This window comes from Eubalaena glacialis, chromosome X, assembly GCF_028564815.1.
Source record: "Eubalaena glacialis isolate mEubGla1 chromosome X, mEubGla1.1.hap2.+ XY, whole genome shotgun sequence".
Lineage (NCBI taxonomy): Eukaryota > Metazoa > Chordata > Mammalia > Artiodactyla > Balaenidae > Eubalaena > Eubalaena glacialis.
Window position 1 is genome coordinate 133712054 of NC_083736.1, and position 17805 is coordinate 133729858.

At 48.3% G+C, this 17805-nt stretch overlaps 1 protein-coding gene across 1 annotated transcript; it reads right to left on the reverse strand.

The window, feature by feature from the left end:
• Positions 1-12947: 12947 nt before the first annotated feature.
• LOC133082464 (melanoma-associated antigen 10-like) lies at positions 12948-13904 on the reverse strand. Its single transcript, XM_061179062.1, has 2 exons — positions 13755-13904; positions 12948-13604 (listed from the first exon to the last, which is right to left on the reverse strand). The coding sequence occupies exons 1-2, from the start codon at positions 13902-13904 to the stop codon at positions 12948-12950; spliced, it is 807 nt and encodes a 268-aa protein (XP_061035045.1).
• Positions 13905-17805: the final 3901 nt, after the last annotated feature.

Genomic DNA, 17805 nt, shown 5'->3' on the forward strand with positions numbered 1-17805 from the left:
CCTCCACGGAGCCTCTGCTCTCTGGAAGGGCCTGTGTTAGTAGTGGGGACACTAGGAAAAGCAGCACACACCCACACCTAGAGTGATGGTCTAGGAGCCGCAGTCACATGAGGAACGTGGTGAGACGTCCCCTAAAAGTCCCACAGAACAAGTCAACATGGGACGAGGCGATGGGGCTCCAGGAGCGGGCCCTGGAGGGCACGTGCCCCGAGCCAGGGCAGTTTGGGCCTTTGGGAAGCGGGGATTCCTTCTGTGGGAGGTGATGGTGATGAAGCTGGGTGGTGGCAGCAGCAGGCGTGTAGAGGGCATCTTAGGGGTGAGAAGAAAATCTGAAATGGGACATGCAAATTAGAAGTTCCTCTTCTGTCGTGGATAAATCTTCTGGGGCAGGAAGAGAAGGTGCACTTTGGGCAGAGACCCTCAGAGTCCTGGTTATTCTGCCTGCGCCTAAATACGCTCAACATCTTCCAAATGGGGAGGGGTGAGTGGAGTTTGGTTTGGCTCACAATTTACTCAGCCTTGGGGTATACAGTTGAAGCAGCTTTGGTAACCACCCCCGAATTGTTGGTAGGATTTTAATGGGGAGTCTTCTTTGAAAGTGGCTGCTGGACACTTAAACTGATGGATCAGCTTTCCTAGGTGGTCAGACCCCAAAGCCTTAGATGACGAATGGTCATAGAAACCATGGCGGCAAAAACACCGAGTGAAGCTGAATTCCACACATCTCAGAATCCTCCTTGGAGGTGAAGGATGGCTCCTGTGGATATCCTAGCGGGATGTTACCAAGGAAACTAACTAGCCCTCCTCCCACAGTCTGGTGTCTGGTCCCTGCCCCACAGGAAGGTCGCGGCTGTCAGGGTGCCCGAGGGCAGCTGTGCCGGTGCTCAGGCACGTTCCGTCGTGTGGCGGCAGCTGAGACTCCCAGGCTGAGATGTGTCCTTGCATGAGGAGGAAGGGGCACATCCTCAGCCTGCTGAGACTACGGGCTTGATTGCAGAGGGAAGGGCAGGAGGTGCTCTGGAGGGAATAGGGGGAGCCCTCCCTGTTGACATTCACAAGAGCCTTGGAAAGTAAATGGGATCTTGTATTAGAAAGTACCCGTCACAGAGTAGCGACTAGAAGTAGTTGCAGATTCAAGGCACATTTGGCTTTGTCGGAAGCTCCTCCACCTAATGAACGGAATTTTTGTCAACGCAAAGTTATAGCAGCTGCTTTTTGTTGAGCACCTAGTACACAGCATTGCAGGGGAGAGACTCACTCCAAGTCCTGGCCCATATGTTGTCTTCCTCTGCTTCCTGGCAGCTGCCTGCAGGGAATCTGGGATCCTTTATGTAAACCTACAAATATTTTAAAATAAGATGGTGTTTAAATCACTGTCTTAAATACAAAGACAGAAGAAACTTTCCACTTAAATAAAAATAATACATTGGTGCGGAAAAATTGTGGATTCTGGGCAGTGCAGAAGGTGTCCTAGGGGTGGTACATCCAGAGGGACCCAGGAGGGGCCGAGATCCCTGGGAGCAGGGGGCAGGGATGCAGCCTAGGAGCCTGGAGCTGAGCTGCAAGCGAGAACCCCATGAGGACCCTGCACTCCTCTCACCACTAGCCTCCTTCCGGGGACAAGCCTTCTGTCCCCTTCCCTTCCCCACGTGGTAGGGCCTGGCCAGGTGGAGAGCAGACTCGGGGATGGGGAACTGGCACCTGAGCCTCTCGGGAGAGGAGCCCACAGTGCCCAGGTGGGAACCGCGGCTTATAGGTCAGGAGGACCCTTATCGTGTCTCCTGGGGGAAGCATTCTCACTTTGGGAACCATAGGTCCTGCCAGCCCTGTCAATAGGGCACCAGTAGCCACATGAGAGCGCTGTTGAGTACTGACACGTGGTTAGTGTGTCCCAGGGCCTGGACTTCTACCTTAAAACACCTTAAAGTTAAATGTCAATAGCTAGATGTGCCTAATGACTGGACAGCCCAGGTGTGGAACTACAGACCCTAAACTTGGGGGCCAGGAAGCACAGCTTCCCGTGTGGGCCAGTGGGAGTGACGGCAAGTGGGGTCACTCTACCCTCTGGTTCAAGGACCATGTATCCCATCTAGTGGTAGAACAACGACGACAGATGTCGATTGTGTCTGATAACCTGGAGGATGACACCCCATCATCATGGGCTCTCATCTCCAAACGTACACCTCCTGTGTGCTTTGTCGAGGCCATTCCACTGCTCCAGAAGACCCGCAGCCTCGGGAAGGTGTGGGCGGAGATAGCAGCTTTGGATCTCTTGGCCACGTGCCCTCCGAACCCCTCGCTTGCTGTACGAGTCCCGGGTGGTCCTGTGAAATATCCTGTGTCAGTCCATGCTGCCTTCTCTAAGCCCTCAGTTAGTGGCGCCAGACGAGGCACCGTAAGAAGGAAAGTCAAACCCACATCTAGAATGTGTGATACACATTGCAGTCAAGATGACCCTCTCCCGCTTCCAGAATGGAAGTGAGTTGTTGTAATCAACTCGCTATACCTGGCTCATTGTTCCTCTTGAGGGATGGTGCCACACTGAGGATTTGGCACCTGTCTCTGTTGCTGGCAGAGTAAACATCTGGCAGCGGCAGTAGCTGTCCTATTAACAATCTCTGTACCTCTCTGCAGGTCAGAGCCTCTGGCTGCTAAGTCAGTTTTGCTGCTCATTATAAGAATTGTGACCACCTTCCTTTTGAAATTTCAGTGCCACCTCCTGAACTGAAGGGGCAAGTGATTCAAAACTTCCAGGTTTTTGATGGAATTACGAGAAATAGGGACTCTGGAGTCACCACCTGCACATCCCTAACGCCAGAATTCCCTGACCACAGGTACTTCTGTGGGTGCTGCCCTCCTACGGCTTCCCGTGGTCTGACCCAGGGGAGCACGAACAAATTTCACTCGGGCACTAGTCGTGACCACACGTGAGGCAGCTCCAGGATTTCTACAGATCAACCCTGTCATGGTTTTAAGAGGACAGTGACCCCATATCAGGCAGGAGTGAGTGCAATTGGTGAAATTTAAATTGTTACTGTTAACACAGTTGCAAAGGAAACAGGGAAACTGATTTTATTTGTAGACAATATGATCTTGTATATACAAAATTCTAGGGAACCCACCAAAAAAAAAAAAAAAAAACTTATGAGAACCAGTAAACAAGTTCAGCAAGGATGTAGGATACAAGATCAATGTTTTTCAAAAATCAACTGCATTTCTATATGCTAGCAATGAATAATCCCACAGTGAAATTAAGAAAACCATTCCATTCACCATAGCATCAAAAGGAAGAAAATACATAGGAAGAAGACTAACAGACTAACAAAAGAAATACATGACTTCTACACTGAAAAGTACAAAACGTGGCTGAGAGGAGTTTACAAAACACCTAAAAGAGAGAGATGCCCTCTATTCATGAGTCAGGAGATGCAGTGTTGCCAGATGGCTGTTCCCTCCAAATGTACAGATTCTCCACAATCCCCACCCAAATTCCAGCAGACCTTTATGTAGAAATTGACAAGCCGATTCTAAAATTTATATTACGATGCAAAAGACTCAGAACAGATACAAAACTTGGGGGTGGGGGGAGGGGGAGGTCTTACTTGCCCTTCGTGATTTCAAAACCTAAAATAATGATATAGCCACCATGACAATATAGTTTTGCTCTAAGTGTAGATGGAGAGATCAATGTATCAGAATTGAGAGTTCATAAATAAGCTCATTTATTTATGCTTCATGGGTTTTTTCAAGGTGCTAATATGCTAAATCCACAGGGAAAGGATAGACTTTTCAACAAATATTTCTGGGAAAAAGGGGGTATCCACCTGCCAAAGTGTGAAATTACACCACTTCCTCAGAACATACACAAAACTGAATTCATAGGAGAAAACCTTCACATGACTTTGGCTTTAGACAATATTTTATCAAATACAACACCAAAGCACAATCCATGAAAGGAAAAAATATCAATACATTGTAATTCATCGAGAATTAAAACTGTTTTCACATATCCTTGCGATGGAATTCTGGTTAGGAATAAAAAGAAAAGAGGTACAGAGATTAACCAAGCAAGATGGCAGAGTAGAAGGACGTGCTCTCACTCCCTCTTGCGAGAGCACCAGAATCACAACTGGCTGCTGGACAATCATCGACAGGAAGACACTGGAACTCACCAAAGAAGATACCCCACATCCAAAGACAAAGGAGAAGCCACAATGAGACGGTAGGAGGGGCGCAATCACAGTAAAATCAAATCCCATAACTGGTGGGTGGGTGACTCACAGACTGGCGAACACTTATCCACAGAAGTCCACCCACTGGAGTGAAGGTTCTGAGCCCCACGTCAGGCTTCCCAACCTGGGGGTCCGGCAACGGGAGGAGGAATTCCTAGAGAATCAGACTCTGAAGGCTAGCGGGATTTGATTGCAGGACTTTGACAGGACTGGGGGAAACAGAGACTCCACTCTTGGAGGGCACACACAAAGTAGTGTGGGCATTGGGACCCAGGGGAAGGAGCAGTGACCCCAGGGGAGACTGAACCAGACCTACCTGCTGGTGTTGGGGGGTCTCCTGCAGAGGCGGGGGCTGGCTCTGTTTCACCGTGGGGACAAGGACACTGGCAGCAGAAGTTCTGGGAAGTACTCCTTGGCGTGAGCCCTCCCAGAGTCTGCCATTAGCCCCACCAAAGAGACCGGGTAGGCTCCAGTGTTGGGTTGCCTCGGGCAAAACAACCAACAGGGAGGGAACCCAGCCCCACCCATCAACAGTCAAATGGATTAAAGTTTTACGGAGCTCTGACAGCCACAGCAACAGTCAGCTCTACCCACCTCCAGAGCCTCCCATCAAGCCTCTTAGATAGCCTCAACCACCAGAGGGCAGACAGCAGAAGCAAGAAAAACTATAATCCTGCAGCCTGTGGAACAAAAACCACATTTACAGAAAGATAGACAAGATGAAAAGGCAGAGGGCTATATACCAGATGAAGGAACAAGAAAAAACCCCAGAAAAACAACTAAATGAAGTGGAGATAGGCAACCTTCCAGAAAAAGAATTCAGAATAATGATAGTGAAGATGATCCAGGACCTCGGAATAAGAATGGAGGCAAAGATTGAGAAGATGCAAGAAATGATTAACAAAGACCTAGAAGAATTAAAGAACAAACAGACAGAGATGACCAATACAATAACTGAAATGAAAACTACACTAGAAGGAATCAATAGTAGAATAACTGAGGCAGAAGAACGGATAAGTGACCTGGAAGACAGAATGGTGGAATTCACTGCTGTGGAACAGACTAAAGAAAAAAGAATGAAAAGAAATGAAGACAGCCTAAGAGACCTCTGGGACAACATTAAACGCAACAACATTCGCATCATAGGGGTCCCAGAAGGAGAAGAGAGAGAGAAAGGACCAGAGAAAATATTTGAAGAGATTATAGTCGAAAACTTCCCTAACATGGGAAAGGAAATAGCCACCCAAGTCCAGGAAGCGCAGAGAGTCCCATACAGGATAAACCCAAGGAGAAGCACGCCGAGACACATAGTAATCAAAGTGGCAAAAATTAAAGACAAAGAAAAATTATTGAAAGCAGCAAGGGAAAAATGACAAATAACATACAAGGGAACTCCCATAAGGTTAACAGCTGATTTCTCAGCAGAAACTCTACAAGCCAGAAGGGAGTGGCATGATATACTTAAAGTGATGAAAGGGAAGAATCTACAACCAAGATTACTCTACCCGGCAAGGATCTCATTTAGATTTGATGGAGAAATCAAAAGCTTTACAGACAAGCAAAAGCTAAGAGAATTCAGCACCACCAAAACAGCTCTACAACAAATGCTAAAGGAACTTCTCTAAGTGGGAAACACAAGAGAAGAAAAGGACCTACAAAAACAAACCCAAAACAATTAAGAAAATGGTCATTGGAACATACATATCGATAATTACCTTAAACGTGAATGGATTAAATGCTCCAGCCAAAAGACACAGGCTTGCTGAATGGATACAAAAACAAGACCCATATATATGCTGTCTACAAGAGACCCACTTTAGACCTAGGGACACATACAGACTGAAAGTGAGGGGATGGAAAAAGATATTCCATGCAAATGGAAATCAAAAGAAAGCTGGAGTAGCTATACTCATATCAGATAAAATAGACTTTAAAATAAAGACTGTTACAAGAGACAAGGAAGGACACTACATAATGATCAAGGGATCAATCCAAGAAGAAGATATAACAGTTATAAATATATATGCACCCAACATAGGAGCACCTCAATACATAAGGCAACTGCTAACAGCTATAAAAGAGGAAATTGACAGTAACACAATAATAGTGGGGGACTTTAACACCTTACTTACACCAATGGACAGATCATCCAAAATGAAAATAAATAAGGAAACAGAAGCTTTAAATGACACAATAGACCAGATAGATTTAATTGATATTTGTAGGACATTCCATCCAAAAACAGCAGATTACACGTTCTTCTCAAGTGCGCACGGAACATTCTCCAGGATAGATTACATCTTGGGTCACAAATCAAGCCTCAGTAAATTTAAGAAAATTGAAATCATATCAAGCATCTTTTCTGACCACAACACTATGAGATTAGAAATGAATTACTGGGAAAAAAACGTAAAAAGCACAAACACATGGAGGCTAAACAATACGTTACTAAATAACCAAGAGATCACTGAAGAAATCAAAGAGGAAATCAAAAAATACCTAGAGACAAATAACAATGAAAACACGACGACCCAAAACCTATGGGATGCAGCAAAAGCAGTTCTAAGAGGGAAGTTTATAGCTATACAAGCCTACCTAAAGAAACAAGAAAAATCTCAAGTAAACAATCTAACCTTACACCTAAAGAAACTAGAGAAAGAACAAACAAAACCCAAAGTTAGCAGAAGGAAATAAATCATAAAGATCAGAGCAGAAATAAATGAAATAGAAACAAAGAGGGCTTCCCTGGTGGTGCAGGGGTTGAGAGTCTGCCTGCCAATGCAGGGCACACAGGTTCGAGCCCTGGTCTGGGAAGATCCCACATGCCGCGGAGCAACTAGGCCCGTGAGCCACAACTGCTGAGCCTGCGCGTCTGGAGCCTGTGCTCCGCAACAAGAGAGGCCGCGATGGTGAGAGGCCCGCGCACCGCGATGAAGAGTGGCCCCCGCTCGCCGCAACTAGAGAAAGCCCTCGCACAGAATCGAAGACCCAACACAGCCAAAAATAAATAAATAAATAAATAAATAAATTTATAAAAAAAGAAATGCAGGGTTTAAAAAAAAAAGAAACAAAGAAAACAATAGCAAAGATCAATAAAACTAAAAGCTGGTTCTTTGAGAAGATAAACAAAATTGATAAGCCATTAGCCAGACTCATCAAGAAAAAGAGGGAGAGGACTCAAATCAATAAAATCCGAAATGAAAAAGGAGAAGTTACAACAGACACCGCAGAAATACAAAGCATCCTAAGAGACTACTACAAGCAACTTTATGCCAATAAAATGGACAACCTGGAAGAAATGGACAAATTCTTAGAAAGGTATAACCTTCCAAGACTGAACCAGGAAGAAGCAGAAAATATGAACAGACCAATCACAAGTAATGAAATTGAAACTGTGATTAAAAATCTTCCAACAAACCAAAGTCCAGGACCAGATGGCTTCACAGGTGAATTCTATCAAACATTTAGAGAAGAGCTAACACCTATCCTTCTCAAACTCTTCCAAAAAATTGCAGAGGAAGGAACACTCCCAAACTCATTCTATGAGGCCACCATCACCCTGATACCAAAACCAGACAAAGACACTACAAAAAAAGAAAATTACAGACCAATATCACTGATGAATATAGATGCAAAAATCCTCAACAAAATACTAGCAAACAGAATCCAACAACACATTAAAAGGATCATACACCACGATCAAGTGGGATTTATCCCAGGGATGCAAGGATTCTTCAATATACGCAAATCAATCAATGTGATACACCATATTAACAAATTGAAGAATAAAAACCATATGATCATCTCAGTAGATGCAGAAAAAGCTTTTGACAAAATTCAACACCCATTTATGATAAAAACTCTCCAGAAAGTGGGCATAGAGGGAACCTACCTCAACATAATAAAGGCCATATATGACAAACCCACAGCAAACATCATTCTCAACAGTGAAAAACTGAATGCATTTCCTCTAAGATCAGGAACGAGACAAGGATGTCCACTCTCACCACTATTATTCAATATAGTTCTGGAAGTCATAGCCACAGCAATCAGAGAAGAAAAAGAAATAAAAGGAATACAAATTGGAAAAGAAGAAGTAAAACTGTCACTGTTTGCAGATGACATGACACTATACATAGAGAATCCTAAAACTGCCACCAGAAAACTGCTAGAGCTAATTAATGAATATGGTAAAGTTGCAGGATACAAAATTAATGCACAGAAATCCCTTGCATTCCTATACACTAATGATGAAAAATCTGAAAGAGAAATTATGGAAACACTCCCATTTACCATTGCAGCAAAAAGAATAAAATACCTAGGAATAAACCTACCTAGGGAGACAAAAGACCTGTGTGCAGAAAACTATAAGACACTGATGAAAGAAATTAAAGATGATACCAACAGATGGAGAGATATACCATGTTCTTGGATTGGAAGAATCAACATTGTGAAAATGACTATACTACCCAAAGCAATCTACAGATTCAATGCAATCCCTATCAAATTACCAATGGCATTTTTTACGGAGCTAGAACAAATCATCTTAAAATTTGTATGGAGACACAAAAGACCCCGAATAGCCAAAGCAGTCTTGAGGGAAAAAAACGGAGCTGGAGGAATCAGACTCCCTGACTTCAGACTATACTACAAAGCTACAGTGATCAAGACAATATGGTACTGGCACAAAAACAGAAACATAGATCAATGGAACAAGATAGAAAGCCCAGAGATAAACCCATGCACCTATGGTCAACTAATCTATGACAAAGGAGGCAAAGATATACAATGGAGAAAAGACAGTCTCTTCAATAAGTGGTGCTGGGAAAACTGGACAGCTACATGTAAAAGAATGAAATTAGAATACTCCCTAACACCATACACAAAAATAAACTCAAAATGGATTAGAGACCTAAATGTAAGACCGGACACTATAAAACTCTTAGAGGAAAACATAGGAAGAACACTCTTTGACATAAATCACAGCAAGATCTTTTTTGATCCACCTCCTAGAGTAATGGAAATAAAAACAAAAATAAACAAATGGGACCTAATGAAACTTCAAAGCTTTTGCACAGCAAAGGAAACCATAAACAAGACGAAAAGACAACCCTCAGAATGGGAGAAAATATTTGCAAACGAATCAACGGACAAAGGATTAATCTCCAAAATATATAAACAGCTCATTCAGCTCAATATTAAAGAAACAAACAACCCAATCCAAAAATGGGCAGAAGACCTAAATAGACATTTCTCCAAAGAAGACATACAGACGGCCACGAAGCACATGGAAAGATGCTCAACATCACTAATTATTAGAGAAATGCAAATCAAAACTACAATGAGGTATCACCTCACACCAGTTAGAATGGGCATCATCAGAAAATCTACAAACAACAAACGCTGGAGAGGGTGTGGAGAAAAGGGAACCCTCTTGCACTCTTGGTGGGAATGTAAATTGATACAGCCACTATGGAGAACAATATGGAGGTTCCTTAAAAAACTAAAAATAGAATTACCATATGACCCAGCAATCCCACTACTGGGCATATACCCAGAGAAAACCGTAATTCAAAAAGACACATGCACCCGAATGTTCATTGCAGCACTATTTACAATAGCCAGGTCATGGAAGCAACCTAAATGCCCATCAACAGACGAATGGATAAAGAAGTAGTGGTACATATATACAATGGAATATTACTCAGCCATAAAAAGGAACGAAATTGAGTCATTTGTTGAGATGTGGATGGATCTAGAGACTGTCATATAGAGTGAAGTAAGTCAGAAAGAGAAAAACAAATATCGTATATTAACGCATGTATGTGGAACCTAGAAAAATGGTACAGATGAGCCGGTTTGCAGGGCAGAAGTTGAGACACAGATGTAGAGAACAGACATATGGACACCAAGGGGGGAAAACTGTGGTGGGGTGGGGATGGTGGTGTGCTGAATTGGGCGATTGGGATTGACATGTATACACTGATGTGTATAAAATTGATGACTAATAAGAACCTGCAGTATAAAAAAACAAACAAAACAACTAATACTAAACTTTCATTGGGTTATTTGTATGGAAATATGTTAATATAAATGTTTCAGATATTACATGAAATTTCTAAAAATCTTATATGTTCTGGTATAATGTTATAAGTCATAATCCTAGTTATTACTTTAAAATGTATATCTCAGAAATAACTAATTTTCTTGTCAACTGCATTATTATGAACTTTCATCAAATCTTTAACCGTGGTCATTTTTAAGTCTTTTGTCATTTACAGACAGTTCTGGGTGTACTCTGATGCTTTTGCAAATATATTCCTATAAAAGGGTTTCATCTTCAGGAAATTCATGGAAAAGACTCTGACAAGTACAGGTTTCTGGTACCTGACTGTACTGCTGAACTGAATGAATAAGCATTTTCAGAACTCTAATGAAAAACTGATGAACTCATAAAAGTGCTAACAAAAGATCAAGATGAAAAAAAAATTAATTACATGGGACTGAGTGAACTGATGCGGATGAGTATAATTTTTGTGACTTTCTGTTTGAATTTTTTTAAAAAAATCCCACAAGGACTCAGAGGCAAAGAATATACAAATCAATTTTCACTGCAAAGTAAAGGAGCTGTTACAGTGGAGGACTACTGGACTGAATGTCAATATTATGACATAGTATGAGTGTGTTTCATGTTTGGTAATTGCAATCATTGTTGCTTTTGTTGTGGTCATCCATGTACAGTGCTTGGTGTCAGTCTATTTATCTCTTGTAAAAATAAAATACAGTGTGTGTGTGTGTGTGTGTGTGTGTGAAAAAATAAAAATAAAAAAAGTAAAGAGGTGTGCTTCATGCCCTTTCAGAAGAAAAAAAAAAGAAAAGAAAAGAGGTACAAGTCTGCGGTACAGTGTGGCTCAACCAAATAAGCCTTGTGATTCTTTTTATATGGAATTTCCAGGACAGCCAAATCATTAGAGATGGGAAGAAGAGTAGTGATTGAACGGGAGTGGGCTGGAAAGACACGGATGAACTGTATGTGGGCAGAAGTCATCTTCCTGGGTGACGGATATGTTCCAAAACTGGACTGTGACGATGGCTGCAGGACTTGGTAAATTTACTAACAATCACTGAATTGTACACTTTAAATGGGTGAATTTTATGGTATGCAAATTACACTTCAATAAAGTTGAAAGAAAGCACAACTAAGACAGCGCTTCCCTCCAGCCGGAATTTTTAACCAACTCTTTCTGTCTTCGGCAGCTTCTCTTCCTCCCAAGACACTATTTTCATTCATTTCATCCCCACAAAAATCTAGACCGTGCTTAAAACAGGCCAAATGACACTCAAGGTAACATCTATTTGGTCAGTTCCCTTGAGTCGATCCTGGCTTTCTGAGACCCGGAAGAAGACCTCCTGTCCAGTGGGTTCTGGGTGTCGCTTCAGGGGAGATTCACTCTTAGTCTAAGGAAGCCCTTGGAGATGATGGGTATAAAACACCTAGCTCCTCACTCAGTTCAGGTGCAATGTGACAGGCTCCAGGATGACTTCCTTTCATTCCCCAAGAGGAGACTTCTCTCGGGTTTATCCATGACCCAAAAGGACATCTGACAGTAATGTCCCATTTCACTTTCCTCTCACCCCCAAGACACACCGTCTGCATGTCTGATGGCTGCCACCACCCACCTTCATCACCATCACCTCCCACAGAAGGAAGCCCCGCTTCCCAAAGGCCCAAACTGCCCTGGCTCGGGGCACTTACACTCCAGGGCTCGCTCCTGGAGCCCCAACGCCTCGTCCCATGTTGACTTGTTCTGTGGGACTTGGGGGACGTCTCACCACCTTCCTCATGTGACTGTGGCTCCTAGACCATCCCCCTAGGTGTGGGTGTGTCCTGCTTTTCCTAGCCTTCCCGCTACTAACACAGGCCCTTCCGGAGAGCAGAGGCTCCGTGGAGGTCTGCTGAATAAATGAACCAGTGAGCAGGGGGCTTATTGACTCAGACCAGTTATCTCCTACTTTCGTAAAAAGCCCATGCAAATCCAACTAAATATAGATATTTTCGTTTTATACAATGACAGAAGAAGTTAAAAGATTTAAAATTAACTTTTGCTTTTATTTCTCTATTTCTTTCTTTTTTTTTTTTTTTTTTGGCCGCACCATGCGGCTTTTGGGATCTTAGTTCCCCAACCAGGGATCAAACCAGGGACCCCAGCCGTGAAAGTGCTGAGTCCTAACCACTGGACCGCCAAGGAATTCCCAACTTCTGTACTTCTGGACCCCATCAATTTTATTCTTAAGTTCTTTCTGATTTCCAAGAAAATTCCTATTCCAATGAAATGTTATCTTGTTTAGGATCACAAAATAAAACGGGAGACTTACAATTTGTTTTACAAACTAGGACAACTTTTGTCCATGAACAATACATGTGTGATCAATGTCATTCACAAACTTAGACACTGAATCTTATTAAGCTTTCTTTTAAATGGAACAATATTTGACAAATTCCTAAAGAAAACAGAGATGAAATTCCATGTCATCATACACAACAGGAACCCAAAGATGCTACACACCGGGTTCCCCCGACTGGCCTGGGCCCTCACTGCTTAGAAGGGTGACCGCTCCCTCTTCAAACTCAGAGGGAAGGATCAGCCTCCCTTCCTGCCCCACGGGAGAAGCTGCTGGACGTGGGCCTGGAAGGAGCCTGGCTGCTGCTCTGGCTCAGGCTCCCTCTGCCTCATCGCTCACAGCCTCTGCACACAGGGATGGGAGGGACCTGGGATCCAAGGTATTGACCCTGAGCAGATGCTCCAGGACCTGCCACTTGCTGGTCTCCGCGTGGGCCCGGGGACCCCACAGGAACTCGTAGCGGGCGGGGTTGCTGTGGGGCACCTGCCGGTACTCCACGTAGCCCTCCTGCACCCACACTTTGGTGAGGAGCTCCCTGGGCTCCCCATAGATGCAGTGCTGCTTCCCTGCACACACCCCCATGATGCTCAGCACTTCCCAGACCTTCTCCTCAGGGGCACAGTCGCCCTCCAGGGGGATCATGGCCAGGAGCAACACCAGGAGGCCAGCCTTGGGCATGCTCTGCCCATCGCTCAGCACTGCATCACAGGTGAGGCCCAGGGTGGGGACCAGGACGTAGGTGCGCTCGCTGGGGTCCACCTCCTTCACGTCCACGCCAAACACCAGCTGCATGCACTCGCAAGCTTGGCTGAAGACCATGGGGAACTGGTCCCAGTGGTCTCTGAGGACGATATTCAGCATCTCCGCCTTGGAGGTCGGCTCCTTGGTGCGATACTTGAGGAGCAGGAACGCCACCAGGTCAGCCACCTTCAGTGGTAGTGGGTCTAGGTGCAAGGGATCCGCATTTTCCTGGTCATGCCAGGTGCTCGGCCCCTCCTCGTCTTGGCTGCTGGAGTCATCGTCTTCAGATTGGCTCCACGGAGTGGCGGCCATGGCAGTAGGGGAGGGGCTCTGGGGGGGACTGGGTTCCCCAGCATCAGTCCCCTCCTCCAGGGTGACCTGGAACAGGACAGGGTAAGAGGAGGAGGAGGAGGAGGGCGAGGGGAATGCGGCCTCCTCCCCCTCAGCCCCAAACAGCTGCGCCTCCACGGGGCCCTGGGCCTGGACTGGGTCCTGAAGGTCAGCCTCAGGCTGGCGCAGCTCACTCATCTCGACCAGGGGCCTGATGACTGGGGTCGGGCCGCCGACGGGAGTCTGGGCAGGGGTGACAGATACGGACCACGGACCTGGGGGAGAGAGGGGGTGTGAGCGGCCTCGGCGGAGAAATGCACCCTGGGCAGCTCTGACAAAGGCCACTTACAGGGCTCGCCTGGAGGGGTGCCCTCGGGCCTCACAGGGGCGCTCCTCCTGGGCGGCCTGTCCCCTGCCAACCTGAAGAAGGAAGCAAGGGGGCTCCTCAGGGTGCAGCCAGCACAGCCCCAGGTACCGACCGGGGCTGAGAGGGGTGTGGGGAGGTGCGGTGACTTGGGCCTTGTGGGGTCCCCTCTGTTCTGGGAGGGGGAGCCCCTGGGTGCACACTCAGGGCACGCACCTCACCTTGACTCCTGGCGCTGCCTGGGCCTCCTCTGCTCTGTGGCCTGAGGACACGTGCCTCAGACCTGGGCCTTCGCCTCCCGGTTCCTGGAGCCCCTGTAAGGGGAATGGAAGGCGCACCTCGGGTGTAGATTGTGGCACAGCCCTGGGCCCCTCAGTGCTGGTAGGAGGGGTGGGCCGGACTCTGTGAGGTTCCCACTGTCCTGGGGGGCGTGGCCCCCTCTGTGCTCACTCAGGGCAGGGCCTCCCCTTCCCCCTGGCAGGGCCTGGGCCCTCTGTCTGCTGTCCTGAGGCAAAATTCTCAAGACACATTCCCTGCACTGAAAAGAAGGAAGGGAGGACCTCCACATCTGGCCATGGTCCCCAGGGGCTAACAGGGCTCACAAGGGACAACCAAACTCCGTGGGGTCCATCCGTGCTGGGACGATGGGCGGTCGGCTCAGTCTCCGCCTTGACACCCTGCAGGGCCTGGGACAGCTCCCTCTGCTGACTGTGACCCATCTCCTTCAGCCAAGGCCTCACCTCCATAAGACACCAGAAGAGGAAGTGAGGGGCAGTCAATGTACCCACCTATTCTGGGGCACCCACGGCTGACAAAAGGGGCAGGGCCGGCTGGGCACCAAGTACTCTTTGAGGAGGGGTCTCCCCAGTGCTCACGATGCCCCCTGCCAGGGCCTGAGGCCAGACCCATGGAGCAAGGCCCCCTGGCCGAGACCAGCCGTCTGGATGAGGAGGCTGGCGTGCGGGCCCCACGGGGGTTTCCAGGGCTGGCAGGAGGGATTCCTGTGGGCCCCCTCTTTGTGGTGAGGGTGGGGTCCCCTCACCCCTCCCTCAGGGTCTTCACCTTGACTCCTGGCGGCTCCGGGGCTCCTCCCGCTGCTGAGCAGATGTGCTCCCTAGATGCCCCGACGCCATCCTCCCACGCCGGGTACCCCCTCCCCAGCAGGCTGCCCCGACCCCACGCAGGGCCCCCTCTGTTCTGGAAGGCTGCGTCCTCAGTCCGGCCCCAGGACCCTCGGCCCTATTCCCGTGGAGCCTGGCCCTGCTGACCGATTCCCCCTGAAGCCTGAGCCGCTCAGCACCCCCCAAGCATGGGGCAGCAAGAAGGCGCGTCACCCCGGCCTCCCTGCCCGGGCTCCCGCGGGGGACAGGGGACAGCCGGGCCCCTGGGGTCACTGCTCTCAGGGAGCTGGGGACCTACAGCTCTCCACGAGGGCGGATCGGGCCTTTCCCGCCCTGGCTCATCCTGGGGCGCCTCAGACCCAGGCCCTCCCCACACCCCCGGGCCTGAGCCTCCTGATCCCTCAACCCAGACCCTCACCGGGTCCAACCTGCAAGGCTGCCCTTCGGGGGCGGCACCTGGAGCCAAAAGCCCAGGCCCCAGGGGCACAGCAGGGGTGGAGAGAGGCCCCAGGGTTCTGGAGTCCAAGTGCCGACCCTCCCTCAGCGTCTCCAACTAACGTCCCTGCAGGTCCTGGGCTGGTCCGTCTTCATCCAGAGACGCCGCTGCTCACACCAGCTTCCCATTCTCTCTAAGTCCCGGATGCATAAGTTGGGACACACCTCGTGTGCTCTTCCCACCCAGGGCCTCCCAGGCCTGGCAGCAGGGGCGGGTTTCAGTGGGGTCCCCTAAGCGCTCCCTCAGGGTGCTCACGCTCACTGTGGGCTCACGTGACTCTCCCCGCTGCCCCCCTGAGACACCGCCCCTCATACCAGGTGCCCAGTCTCTGTGGGACCCGGATGAGGAAGTCAGGACAGGCTGCCACCTGCTCATCACGCCACAGGGCTTCCACAGCTGAGGGCAGGGACGGATTTCTCCAAGACACACCACACTCCACCCACGTTCTCGGGTCCAGTATCCCCTCAGCCCTCCCTCAGGGTCCTCACCTTGACTCATGGCAGCACCTGGCATTCTCCCCTCCCCCCAGCAGAGGCCCCGCCTCTGATCCCAGGACCCCAGTCTCTCTGAGACCCGGATGTCAGGAAGTGCTGCCTGTGCTCATCCTGCCCTATGCCCTCCCAGGGCCAACTCTGTTCTGGGGTCCAGACTCCCCTCAGTCCTCCCTCAGGGCCCTCACCTTGACTGCACGCAGCACCTGGGATGCTCTCCCGTGCCCACCAGACACCCCGCCCCTTATACCCCCTCCCCAGCCTCTCTGAGACCCCGCCCCTTACTCCCCCTCCCCAGCGTCTCTGAGACCCGGATGTCAGGAAGTGCTGCACGTGCTCATCCCGCCGTATGTCCTCCAAGGGCCAAATCTGTTCTGGGGCCTAGCTTCCCCTCAGTCCTCCCTCAGGACCCTCACCTTGACTGCACGCAGGACCTGGGATTCTCTCCCGTGCCCACCAGAGACCCCGCCCCTTATACCCGCTCCCCAGCCTCTCTGAGTCCCTGCCCCTTACACCCCCTCCCCAGCGTCTCTGAGACCCGGATGTCAGGAAGTGCTGCACGTGCTCATCCCGCCGTATGTCCTCCAAGGGCCAAATCTGTTCTGGGGTCCAGGGTTCCCTCAGTCCTCCCTCAGTGCTCTCACCTTGACTCCACACAGGACCTGGGATTCTCTCCTGTGCCCGTCTGAGACCCCGCCCCTTATACCCCCTCCCCAGCCTCTCTGAGACCCCGCCCCTTACACCCCCTCCCCAGCCTTTCTGAGTCCCGGATGTCAGGAAGTGCTGCAAGAGCTCATCCCACACTTTGGCCTTCCAGGGCCGACTTTGTTCTGGGGTCCAGGGTCCCGTCAGTCTTCCCTCAGGGTCCTCCGTTTCTGTCCTGCTAGGCCCTAGGCTTCTCATCTGCCCACCTGAGGCGCCACCCCTCACCACAAGTCCCCAGTCTCTGTGGGACCCGGATGTTGAAGTCCGGACGTGTGCTCATCCCGCCCCAGGGCCTCCCAGGGCTGAAGGCAGGGACAACCCACCTTCCAACCGTGATCTGGGTCCCAGGAGCCCGCAGTCCTCCCGCTGCTCCTCACCTTGGCTCCCCTCAGGAGCCAAGGTGAGAGATACATTTTATTTCCATCTATATCTATATACCTATATTCTATCTATATATCTATATAGACATATTCTATATCTACATATAGATAGATATAGTTTCTTTCATTCTCCCTCCTATAGTTTTCTAGGATTTATCATGGGACCAGAAGACAGAAGCTCAAAACTGACTGTCATCTTGGCAGATAAAGTTATAGCACTAATTCTGTAAATCTATAAACAAGGAGGATCGACATGGTCGCCGTATACCGTTTCCCATCATTGGGTATGCTATGCTGCTTTTTTATTTAGGAACCCTTGAACCTGAGTCTTCCAGTAAACTTGTATAATGTCTCCATAAAGACCTTGTCTACATATTTGTTAGGCGTCTTCTTAGGTAACTTTTAAAATGTATTGCCGTTTTAAAATGAGGCATTTTCTAATACATGTTCTAAATAGTTATTGCTCTTGCACGGCAAGGCTCTTGATTTGGCGGCGGTGACCTTCCATCCTCTATTTTTCTGAAGTCCCTTATTCATTTGAG

Bases quoted from the DNA above. Each gene is read 5' to 3' on its own strand.
- LOC133082464 (XM_061179062.1), bottom strand. From the start codon at position 13,904: ATGAGTGAGCTGCGCCAGCCTGAGGCTGACCTTCAGGACCCAGTCCAG. The intron at 13,605-13,754 runs GTCACCCTGGAG...TGGCATGACCAG, and splicing joins CTTACCCTGTCCTGTTCCAG to GAAAATGCGGATCCCTTGCA.